Source organism: Seriola dumerili, unplaced genomic scaffold (genome assembly GCF_002260705.1).
Source record: "Seriola dumerili isolate Sdu_G_001 unplaced genomic scaffold, Sdu_1.0 BDQW01000449.1, whole genome shotgun sequence".
In the NCBI taxonomy this organism is placed as follows: domain Eukaryota; kingdom Metazoa; phylum Chordata; class Actinopteri; order Carangiformes; family Carangidae; genus Seriola; species Seriola dumerili.
This window is the reverse complement of record NW_019174704.1, coordinates 8219577-8232678: the sequence shown is the minus strand read 5'-3', so window position 1 is coordinate 8232678 and position 13102 is coordinate 8219577. Positions and strand designations below refer to the sequence as shown.

Genomic DNA, 13102 nt, shown 5'->3' with positions numbered 1-13102 from the left:
AAAAATCACAAATGAAAATGAGAAAAATGTCACTAAGAATGCTGGAGGGTTAAAGAGGAGAACAGTCTACCTGTGTACATAACCCAGACTGTGGACAGAGTCAATGGCCATGACCATCTCAGCCAGGTAGAACTGAGCCATGTCCTCAGGGATCCGGTCTCCAAATTTACCAAGCAGAGTAAGCAGGTCCCCTCCTACATAGTAATCCATTGCCAGGTACTGAGAAAGGGTGGATGAGTGAGGAAAATGACAGTGGTATTAAACTATAGTATTAGAGTATATATAGTAGTAGAATATTTGTACAACACATTTACTTGACATTCTGATTGGATGTATTCATCCATACCAAATAGTTGTCGTCCTGAAAGGCGTAGTGCAATTCTGTAATCCAGAGTCTGTCACCCCTTACTAAAACCTCCCGCTCCTCCTGGTAACATGCTGTCTAAACAAGACAAAAACACAAAGACAAATGGATAAAAACTGCAAGTAGAAAGACACCCAGCTTAAAATCAAAGAGAATGTGCCCATCTCTGACTTCCCTTCCTTTTTCCTTCCCTCTCAGTCCAGTCCGTAAGAGAAATGTCTTGTGTTTGTCCTGTGAATTTGAGCACAGATTTGTTTGTGCATACCTCTCCTCGCCTCAGCATGTCCCACTTATTCATAATCTTTAGAGCGTACACTTGTTGTGTGCTTCGCATCCTCGCCACAGCAACCTGCAACAGTGATAAGACAGAATAACCACAAATACTGCATGACGTGCACATGCACAAAATGGATGCCTTCCTTACTTAAGACAGCAGATCCATTCATAGCTCAAAGTCAATGATAGTAGTCATCATTAATGGTAAATATGTAAAAACAGTTAAATAAATTATTCAAATTCTTCTGGAAACAATTCTGATCAGTACTTAGTTGGATCATGCTGATTCTAAATATTTGAAAAGGTTTAATTCTTGCCCCAGATCTGCTCACCTCACTGAATGTGCCTCTGCCAATCACCTTCAGGATGTGAAAGTCTTCTCTTTTGATGCGAGTCTTCTTCACCTGCCTCACCAGGGGCTCAGCTGTGAATGAAGGAAAGAAGAGAGTTTGTGAAAATAATATGTGTGTTATAATGTAGCCTTACTCTACAGATCAGAGAGGAAATGGGAATGGAGATTTGATAGTATTAATATCAGGACCAAGAAAATGAGAAATGCTAATGCAGCAATGTTTTATTGATTTATTGATAGGGGGGGGGGGGGTTTAACCTCATAAGCAACTGAATAGCCAAGTGTGAAAACCATTACTGAAATCTTAAAGTGAAAATTAACACAAAATCTATAGTAATGAAAATATTCAGCTCTGAATTCTGTTTGAATTTATGAGATCTTTCATCTTTCAGATTTCCTCTTGTTAATTTATGGAAAATTGTAAATAAATACAAAATGCCTCATTGCTTTTCCTTTTTCACATGTGGTCATTTTGTTTTGGCCTCCTTTAAACTGTGAACATGTTCACAGTTGGCTGCTCTCTGTGTCCTCCCAGCTGAACAGAAGACTCTGTTGCCATAAAGGGAGTTCCTTTTCAGTACAGCAACTGTCTGAATTGTCACTCTTTGCAGCAAAAAATAGATGCTATCATTTATGAATCAAGGCAAGTTTTCCAGTCCTTCATTTTTCTCTTTATTCCCCTCCTCCTCATACACTGAGAGTAATTTAAGTGAGGCAGAGGCACAGTGTAAACTGTTTGATGAGAAAAGAGAACAACTTCATTATCACACAGTTACTGTAGCTCCAGAATCAGCAACTTTGAAAAGGATCCTTTATCCACTGCCCTGGGTTAGTAGACTGGCCCAGCCATGTGACCTCTGCTGCTGTACTGCCTTGTGATTTTGTGATGCTGCATTTTACATAAAAAGAGATTGATCAACAGCATTCATTTTTATGTCATACAGATCACTGACCTTTGTACAGTTAGTACAGTACAATACAGTTCTGACAGGTCAGTGAGGTCCCTGGGGGAGGGTCGTCCCAAGTTGTGAACAGTGAGGAACTGTGGGGAAGTGAGTTCTAATGTCTGTAGAACAAAGAACTGAGGGCTTGATCAACTTAAAATGTACTGAGGTCCAACACATGACATCCAGAATGTCTTTATTATTACTATTAGAGTCAAAGAACTGCTGTGTAATTCACATTTATATACTATCAGCCCTAGGAAATGTTTATTATGTTGTTTACTTAGTTCACCACTTGTATTGTGATTAATTTCAGGTTTTGAAGGATGTAGTTTGAAATCCACATTTGTATTATTCATGTCTGTCAGTTTTAGTGCCTTTAGGTTTTTATGTTGTTATGTGCCATTTAATCTTTTACGGTCATGGTGGAAGACGGATGCGAGTTTTATATGTAAACTCTAGATTAAAAAATTCAGAGGTTCCATGGAAAATGACTCTCTTCTCTAAAGTTGGAACAAAGGAGAAAACAAGAGACTCCCTTGAAACGTGAAATGTGCCTCCTGGGGCTAAAACAGTTGTGATCATTTCACACACTGCTCTTAGTCATTGGCTCTTAGTCATTGCCTTTTGCCATTTTTCACTTAATCATTTTGTCCGTACCCTTTGTTCTTTCTTTGCCATGTACCCCAAGTAACATTCTCTTTGTCTACACACACAACCTTTTATTTTTATAAGCCAAGTCAAAATCAACTGAACCAAACCAGCAGAAGTGCCTCAGAGTAAAAGTTTTCTTTTCGAAGATTTTTGGCAGTTTTAGAGTCATCTGGCCAACGCCAATCTCCTCTAAAGTTTTGTAGTAAAAGTTAAGTGCATTCAAATTTTATTTCACATCAACCCACAAGAGACACAGGCAGATAACACGACCTGCCCATGACAGCCTGCAGAGACGCCTACTAGAAAGAGTGCCTGAGACAGAATGTCTACTGGCAAACTCCACCAAGGCTGAACCGCTGAGACACATCCGTGATAATGTAACACAGCCTCCAGGAAAAGTCACCTAGATCCCGCGTCTTCAGGGTTACCATGGCAACCTCAGCCACCTGGGTTCCAGCTACAACACAACTCACAGTAGGCCGGTCTTAACATTCTGCTCGTGATGGGGTTGATGTCGAAACAATATTTAATCATCAAATCTCAATTGTAGACGTAGTAATCGTTAGCTGTAAAGCCAGTGTATAGCCATAACATATTCTCTCCCACCATTGCCAACTCATCACACATTTCATTATTATTTTCATCTTGATGATTATTAGGCATTGCATTTACTCTGTAGATAGTAATATAATAAATAAATTTCTTTATTTACACTCAGTTGTTGTTCTATTGTGTTCTTTTGGAGCAGAGACTGGATCCATTGAATCGAGAAGTCACAGCTTTTGATATGAGACACATTACAGTTTTTTTTACAATTGGTTAGGTATGATTTTGAAAACAGAGCTAATTTTACTTACACTTAATGTGATTCACAAAACCAAACACCCACAGTGCAAAACACCTCATATATCTTGCAAAATGAAGTACTGCATTCAAAAATACATAAACTCTTATCAAAATCAAACTTTTCAAACACTTCATTCATATTGCCGCATTATTGTTCAACCAACTACACACTGCTCAATCCAAAGCACTTTCATCTTTGGTGGCCTTGCCATTGTTCTGAATGAAGAGAATGCTGAGAATTACAAATACTGTTACAGTTTTTTCTCAATCGCTTTGATGCAATTCACTCATTAGAAACATTCTCACAACTCTTAATGCAGTTCTCAAAACAGTTAATGCACTTCTCATAACACTAAATCACCTGTGCAAAAGCCTCTAAAACAATAAAAATCTTGTTCACATGTGTCGAAACATGCAAAGTCAGTCTATTAACATAAGTGTTTATGTACCATGTTTAAAAAATGGGCTTGAAAAATCACACTTAAATGCATAGATCAGTGTGTCAATTCTTAAGTAAGTTCACTGAGAATCATTTAATGTATATCACACAAGAGGGAGTGATACTGTACTAAACATCAGGACGGCTGTGATTTGGTGGGAGGCTGCAGGCTGAATACCAAAGACAATACAACAGTTCTGTGAGCACCACGTTAGTTAAATAAGCAACAACAAATTATAATTTGTTTGTCTATTTCATCATTTAATTTGGCTAGCCTACACAAATAGTTGCGCAACTTGACTCGTACCGGACTGCTGCTAAACAACACATGAACATTTTCCTGACCTGCACAGTGCACACTAGCTCTCTACTTTGTGTACACGTTACCTCAGGTGTACGTTGAAGTATCCAAACTTCTTCCCTTCATCCTCTTCTGACGACCATACACAATGAATTCAAATGTTATTTCTGGAAATATATTCATCTTTGTGGTGCACAGTTTGTTACAATCTAAGACTGATAACGACTGTTAATGTCATGCTAATTAACAGTTAATAGAACACTTGTAAAGCTGGGTGATACATATAGTCAAAAGTAAAAGTCCCAGTGCTGCTATACTCTATATCAGTACTCATGGAATGCTTCTCGTCCAATCAAACTACTTGGTTGAAACTAACTGTTGTATAAAAAACATTAAGCTCCACTGACCATTTATAGGCAAAATAAAACTTTGAGAAACTGTTTGAGTAACAGTTTGAAAAAAACATCAGTCAACACTAACAGTTGCGATATTTAATCATGACAATCTTGTTAACAAATCTAGGCTCTGTTTCAGTGAAGGCAACTGAAATACATAAAGTATCTATTGTAAGATTTGCTTTCATGCTGGCTGGTAAAAAACCTGACAGTTTTAACTGATTTATGCAATAAGCAACTTCATGTTGTAATTACAGTGATTTTAGAGTTGTGCCCTGCCCCTCTGCTAAAGCTAAGAGCCCTTCTATTTGAAACAAATGTTTCCATGTGCCCCAGTTGTAAGACCAGGTGCAGGTCAAACCAACACTCAGGTAAAAATCTAATACACATAGCAGTTAGGTTCTTGTCATTACTTCTCCTTACTCATCAGCCAGACTCAGGATAGTTCCCTTGGACAAGCAAAAATTTTGTTATTGTCCTCAGTGCTGCTAGTGCCATTGGTCAGCCACTGGTCTGATTGTTACCATAGAAACATGGCTCTTAGTTCTGACTTAGGCCGGATGTAGAGTGGCTAACCTTTTAAGATCAAAATAAGTCAGTCTTCAGGTGTGTCCCAATTTAGGTGCCACATCCTTTGGAGGTAACATTTGAGGCTGTCCAATTACGAAGGCTGCATCAAATGTGTCCTTCTTTTCCTGTGTAATGAAGGCTCTCCTAATCCTTTGAGGCCTAACCTATCCCAGGATTCATTTCACACTGGTAATGAAAATTATATGGCAGCAAACAATGTCAACAGAGAGCCCAAGAATTATGCTTTTAAATGTATGTATTGGGTTTCTGCTCAGTTCATCATTTAACGGTAACAACTGCTAAAAAACCATGAGCCTTAAAACCTCAAGGTATTGTAAAATAATGTATGTGTTGCCAAGTTTGCTAGGCAACAGAAGCAATGCTTTGAGACGCAACAGTAAGGATGAGCACAGCTGGTGAAGGGCCACACCTTTGTAGACCGCATCCCCCGAAAAATGCAGACCCTGAATTGGGACAGTTTTTGTTTGTGTGAAATTGTCTAACCTGCATTAGACTAATCTAAAAGCAAAATTGAGACTGGCCTAAGACTACAGAGCAGGCTAAAATATCTTTGTGAAACTAGCCCGAGTTCTTGAACAGCTACACAAAGTGGTTTCTAAGTCACACATATTGGCATTAGTGGACCCATGGTAGAGTGAAATAATGATTGAACTCATGTTTTTCTGCCCAGGTATGCAGCTCTTGAGCAACACAAACAAACTGGTTGTTTTGTCATACAGTGTTATGTGTGGTGAACTTTGGGTGATTGTTCTTCAGAGGCCAAACAAAGTTGTTGACAGGCAACATGTAATGAAAGTAGCACGATGAGTAAGCTAGGTCAGCAGGTTAGCACGACAACATACAGAGAGGAAGAGAGAGAGAGAGAGAGAGAGAGAGAGAGAGAGAGAGAGAGAGATAAGAGTAAAACACTCACCCCACTGCAGGAAACCAGAGATATATTTTTCTCTTGCAAAGGATGAGGAGTAGAACTCCTGATAGACACCCACAAGTAGGTCCAAAAGGGTCTGGAGTCCAACAGGTCCTGTGGTCTGGGGACCCTCTGCTAGGTCAGGTGCACCAAGGCCAGGGCCGGTTGACATGACGCCCAATGGGTGAAGTGTGTGTCTGGTTTAGAGTTGCAGTGAAATCCTGGTGTCCATGGGGTGTTGGATTCAGTGAGACAAGCTGGATCTTCTTTTTCCTCTTGGCTTAGAGTACTCTGGTTGGTCTCTTGAGATTTACAGTAACAGCCCACCCTCACTTTCTTTTGTTGGCAGCACCCCTCACCGACATGCACAGTCACTTTTTGGATATCTTTCTGGATCATAACCTAATCCCACCCCCTGTCACTCCTGACCTTCCCTTTCTTTATACCTTATCTGCTTAACCACTGTACAGAAGTGTGTGTTTTCTATACAAACTTCTTCTTTGAACAGGTCAGTTCCCTCTTCTTTCCCACGCTTCTAGTTTACTCTAACTTTTTGTTCTCTCTACTTTTTGTCTTTATAAGTGTGTTCCATCCTCTCCGTCTGTCTCTCCCCTTGTTCTTCTCTCTCTGTGGCTCACCATCGCTGTGCAGCATCTGTCAAGCCTGCAGTTTCTCCAGCTCTGACTCAAGACCTTTTTTGGTGTTTAAGTCTCTCAGTCTGTCTCTCTCCACTCCCTCTATTCAACGTAGTACAAACGTTCAACTACCATAGTGAGACCTGATAGAAAAGCATGTACACACTTTCAAATAATTTCTCTTTTCCTTTTCCATCTACCACTAATTCTTTTTTATTACATGTCCTAGTTTGCTTTTCTTCAGTTTTTCCCTGTGACAAAGTTAACAGGAACCACTGACCAGAATCAGTACTAGCTGTTGCTGTTATGCTTAGTCATGTTTTGAAGAGTGCAAATTTCTTATTTTGTCAACCATCCAAAGAATGTATTTAGATTCCTTGCTTGTTTTTGTATCCCCACTTCATCACCTCTCAGTCCTCTGCATGTCTGCATGTTTTCCTCGTCTGTCTCCCTAACTCACTCTTTTTCCGGGATGCAGCAGAGATTGTTTCCTCACGACCAGCTGGCTGGTTTTGAAAATCCAAACTCTTTGTCTGTCTGTTCATCTGCTCACTCTCTGTCCCTTGTTCCTCCTCTGCTGCAGTGTATGTACTCTCTTCCCCTCATTCTCTTTCTCTTCTTCAACTTCTGTTTTGACTTTTCCAGTGAAATGCCTCGTTCCTCTTCTCTCTTTATAAATACAGCAGTGCTGCAACACAGAATCGCCTTAAACTTTTAATCTCTCCTTTCATAGCTGTTTAAACTGCACTTCCTGTGTCAAACTAAAGTGACACACTTCCACATGAGTGTGATTATGTTTTTTCTCTAACTAATCTATAAGTGGAGTGTAGACAATACATGAAGCATGAGTGTATATGTTTTGTGTTTTAACACATAGAGCGATAAAGCTATTTGTTATGAACAAAGGAAACAACTGAGAAGAAAACAAGACTAGGTAAAAATCTATGGTCAAATGCTGATTTTAGAACCACAATGTCTGACAAAATCAACAAACACATGAATTAAAGACAAAGTCTGTGCTGTGTTTTCAGCTTTATTTAGTTGTAAAATGATCACTTAGAGCAAAAGTAAGAAGAGATAGAATATCTTCCTTATCCTATCTTTCACACAGCGAACAGTGTCTGTCTGGAATCCACAATAGTTTAGCCTTTATTTACCTCAACTCCAGAACAGACTTGTATTAGAGGGCATCTTGTATTAGAGGCAGGTCTTTATTTTTAACTCCCTCTAATATGTATAATTGGTCTTAGCAGTATTTTAATAGCCTCGTTTTTTGCTTCCCTGCAGTTCCTGAGCAGCCGGGAAACCAGAGGGGCTTGGTAGACTGCCCATAACAAGAGCTTTAACCCAAAGCCCCCAGTTGGCACCCCTCTTGTTTGTGCCAGAAACTCCAACTCAGTGACATGGCATTCGGCTGACCAATGGTAGAAATATGATCAGTCAGGCAGTCAGTCAGACAGTCAGGGACATTCCAGATTATAGGGCCAGCAATTTATACAAATGCTCTCACAGTCATTTATTTTGAATGCCTTATCTCCGTAACGCCTTGAGGAAATTTCTTCAGATTTGTTAAAAACGTTCACCTGGACTCAAGGACAAGCTAATTAGATTTTGGTGGCTAAAGGTCAACGGTCAAGGTCACGGTGACCTCACAAATCAGGGACATTCCAGATTATAGGGCCAGCAATTTATACAAATGCTCTCACAGTCACTTATTGTGAACGCAATATCTCCAGAACTCCCTCAAGGGAATCCCTTCAAATTTTCACAAATGTTCACTCGGACTCAAGGATGAACTGATTAGGTTTAGTCTGACTTAGTAGTCAAAGGTCAAAGGTCAAATTCAGTTGTACCTCACAAAAACCTTTTTAGCCAATACTCAAGACTTCACACAGCAATTATGACAAAATTTCACACGAATGGTAAATGTTTTATATGACTCTGGATAAACAGGGATGTAATCTGAAACTAGTCTGAGTGGTGGGGGCATACAACCAAGAGGCGGTAGTTTTCTCTGGTTTGAGATCATTCAAGCCTGAAATCCATTAGGCCAGGGCATAATAACCCTATTAATAGGGTTATTAATATTACCAATAACCTACTTTTTTATGTTTCAAAACATAAGAAAGATAGTTACCTTAGTTATATCCTGGAATTAAAGGAGGCTGTGAACAGAGTGGAAAAAAGACAAGTTTTCAACTGAAGGAGCTGTAACGCTGGTTGAACACAACTGCCAGGGAGAAGACTTTCAAAGGAAGGAAATGGATCCACTTATTAAAAACAATAGACCCTACTGGCTTAAATGAAAAATATTAGTTGAACCATTTCCATTTTTTAATCTATATTTTAGTAAAAAACGTTTTTACTAACCTCCTGGACTGTTTATGATCTCTCCCTCACAAGTTCTTTTATGAGGAATTCTCCATGGAGCGCGGCGGACCTTGTTTTTATCCCTCTTAATTGCTTCCCATTCTATTTTATAAATTTTATATACCCCTCTCCTGTGACACCTCTTTTATATATAACACTGTTTGATGTTTTTTACTAACCTTTAATTTTACCTTGTAAATATTTTTATTTATGTGTGAATTTATTCAATTATTATTTATCAATTTCGATGTTTTATAGTTTTAACGAACGGCTGGTACCATTCAAATCCTAATTTATTGCATGCCCCAACTTTTAAGCACTTTTTATCCACATGGAGAGGAATAATGGAATTTTAATAGAGTGAAAGAAACCAGAAGCATATATGGGAGCTGCCTGCATTTTTTAACTTCCTTTAAAAATATAGATCCCTCAAAAGTTAAAAAGTATTTTAAACAAACCCAAAAAAAACACATACAAATTAGGGAATTTATGTTTTATGACAATTTTTTCAATTTAAACTCTTAACCTATAACTTAATAATATATTTATCTATTAATATCTTTTAAACCCCTTTTTTTTAAATATTTAAATTATCTTTGTTTGTCACATACAGATACCTATAACATGTAAAATATATATATATACACTTATTTTTACTAACCGTGTTTTTGTGATTTTAAGCACTTCTCTTAAGCACTTCTATTATTTGATCTGGTTTGAAATATTTTTATATACACTTTATATAATTGCATGTTTTCTTTGTATATTTTAACTATTACTAACCTTCCTTTGCTTTATTTTATCGAAGTGTTTATATATTTTAATAACAGTATTATAACGGCTTATTTCTTTTACAGACCTTATTGAATTTGCTTTTTAATTGGAGAAATTGTCATTTTAACATATTTTATCCAACAGTGGGGAGAGCCCATGACAGGCAGGAGAATTTTATAATAATCGAAACTCCCGCTGCCTCCCTGTGTTGTAGGTCCTTTCTCTGTCTTTTTATTCTTTTATTCTTTTATTAGGTTTTCCTTATTATTATATTTATATTTTTATCATTAATTTTGCTTACATATATGTTTTGATTTTTATTCTTTTATTTNCGAAGTGTTTATATATTTTAATAACAGTATTATAACGGCTTATTTCTTTTACAGACCTTATTGAATTTGCTTTTTAATTGGAGAAATTGTCATTTTAACATATTTTATCCAACAGTGGGGAGAGCCCATGACAGGCAGGAGAATTTTATAATAATCGAAACTCCCGCTGCCTCCCTGTGTTGTAGGTCCTTTCTCTGTCTTTTTATTCTTTTATTCTTTTATTAGGTTTTCCTTATTATTATATTTATATTTTTATCATTAATTTTGCTTACATATATGTTTTGATTTTTATTCTTTTATTTTTTTTATTTTTTTTTTATTATTATTTATTTATTTTTTTAGGGATATTTTTAACCATCTATGAATGGTTTTAATAAAGAAAATCCCAAAGTGTTTTTTAACATCCATGGTAACCTTACACCAGAGCCCCCCATAACACTCTTCAGAGTGTTATGTTTTAACCCCAACCTAACCTAACCTAACCCTAACCCTAACCCTGATCCTGCTGCCCACAAGGCCATAAACAAGTGTCTAGTAGTGAAGTTTGCTAGTGAGGTGAACAACAGTTCAGACAGTCTTCAGAGGCTAGTCATATCCAGAACAATACTGTCCCCTTGATCTTTGTTCTAAAGTAAACACAGATTATTTTAGAATTAGAAGAAACAATGTAATTTGCCTGTTTGTTGGTAATAAGGTCATTTTGAAATAAAATCACATCAAATTGCTGAAGTTATGATTTAGATTTAGATTTAGATTTATTTTCAAGTATATTGTATATAGTTTTATTTTATGAAGTGGATGTGCAGGTGAGGTAAGGAACTGTCTAGGGCTTATGTTAAAACCTAAACTCAATGTAAAATTAAATCATAAATACTGAGAGAGAAAAAAATCATAATATATAAAATTAGAAAACAATTAAATAGAAACAGCAAAGACAGCACAATATATGCAATGGAAAGAATACTCAAATGGATCAATAAACCAGAAATACAGAAAAAAAACAGTTAGTCCACTCTGATTCCCATTTGTGTACTAATTGAAGCCTCTTTTAATTTTCTTTTAAAAACAGGTAGTAAGGATGAATGTGCAGTTGTACACCTCTATATTTAATTGAATACCCCATTTAGGTGTGATAATGAAGGAGATGCAGAGGGTTTGATTGTCTCCTTGGGTAAGAATGTATGTATTACAGAAATATTGTTGGAAGTTTGGTAAATTTCTGTCCTTGAATCTCGCCTTGTAAATAAAAATATGTTTGTAGGATATTTATATCAAACATGGTCAATATTTTAAGTTCATAAAATCAAGAAGCAGATGGCTCCCTTGGACTTGCAGCTAGTCTAACAAACATTTTCTGGATTACATGGATTTAATGGAGACATGTGGGATAGGTACTGGCCAGTTGCAGTAACTAAGTTATGTTTATATTAAACTGTAGTATAAGGTTAAAGAGAGGACTTATTGACAAGTGGACAAATTTTTCTAATGACTCCAACAGATTTCATTACTTTGTTATGCAGAATATCAATTTGTTCTTTCCAATAACATTTTTCATTATTTTCATCCCCATCCTCTGGATGTTACTTTCAGTTTCTTCGCCCTTTATAAAGAGCTTGGCTTTATCTTTTTTTTCCTTTGTCCTCCCTGCAAATACAATTAAAATTGTTTGAGAAGAATGCAGAAGTCACTGTTCCATCTTCTCTGAAACATCCTGATTTTTACGCAGTTTTATGGTCTGTACCTGTAATAGTATTTGTATATATATTGGTAATTAGAATAATAACTACAGTGTAAATTCTTTGTAAGATCCTGATTTTCGACCCCCTTATTCCATAACTTCACATCTTGTTCCTCAGAACCCTACATATATGTATTGGTTCATACTATACTGGTACAGTAGAGTATAAATGATTACACTGGACCTCTGCATTAATTACATTGTACGTTGCAAGTTGTAATCTAAAGTGTTAGCCCAATATCATAATAGCATTTTATACATAAATATGTATAATATAAAATATGTTATATGACATGTTATATTATTAATATTCCACACTGAACCCAGCATGTGAACAATGTTAACATGATATACTTAAGGAAACTGAAGGACACATAGAGCAAAGTAATGTCATTTATCAACATGGGTAATGGTTCATTTATGAAATCGGTTCTAGGTCAGACCACACAAATTTAATGTAGATGGTGTGTTCACTACTGTTATTGTCTATTCATGTATTCCATGAAGCAGCTGATGGTTATGGTGCAGACTGAAGAACTGCCCAAAACGTGCTCACACCTCCTACTGGTTAGACTAGAAATTTACTCTTGTGGTTGCAACAAAAAGGGAACACCACGGATAGAATTTGATATGCTTATAAAGTGTCAGTATGGGTACACAAAAATAACTTTCATCTTGACTGAGTTCCCAGTTAGTGCTGAACTGTCTGCCCTAAATGCACCTGAGACTCATGGAAACGTGAACTAAACTCTGATCCGAGGCTGTGACAGACAGACACGTGCTAACTTTAAAGTCTTGTTGAGTAGAAATTTACTCCCCACAATATTCTTTGATTCCTTATTAGGTTGCCTTAACGGGCAGTTAGTTTCACCATGACATCAACAACTCTACTGAATGTTGAATTATTGGAGGGAAAGACTCTGGCATTATTCATGATGTAAAACAATATCCAGAATGTAATGAATTTGACAGCCTCAGTAGCCTATATACAAGGCCCCGTGATGCTGCACACTCACATGTTACATCAAGGCTTTGTTTGTAATTAAAGGAGACACTAAGCCTGTCAGCTTGTAAAGCAGGTTTGCACGTTAGTCTGAATGTGCAGCATTGCCTGCGTCACTGAATGGGACATTGTAGGGAAGTGAAGGGACAAGACGAGAGAAACAGAGGATTGAGGTGAGGGA

General features: G+C 37.1%; 1 protein-coding gene across 1 annotated transcript in view; it reads right to left on the bottom strand.

Moving 5' to 3' along the window:
* dmpk (DM1 protein kinase) overlaps window positions 1-6241 on the bottom strand; it is a 30112-nt gene extending 23871 nt beyond the window's left edge. The window contains exons 1-5 of the mRNA XM_022762714.1: window positions 6076-6241; window positions 973-1064; window positions 630-713; window positions 347-442; window positions 71-219 (exon numbers count right to left, since the gene is read on the bottom strand). Of these exons, the coding sequence (XP_022618435.1) occupies window positions 71-219; window positions 347-442; window positions 630-713; window positions 973-1064; window positions 6076-6241 (587 nt within the window). The remainder of the gene's footprint in view (window positions 1-70; window positions 220-346; window positions 443-629; window positions 714-972; window positions 1065-6075) is intronic.
* Window positions 6242-13102: the final 6861 nt, after the last annotated feature.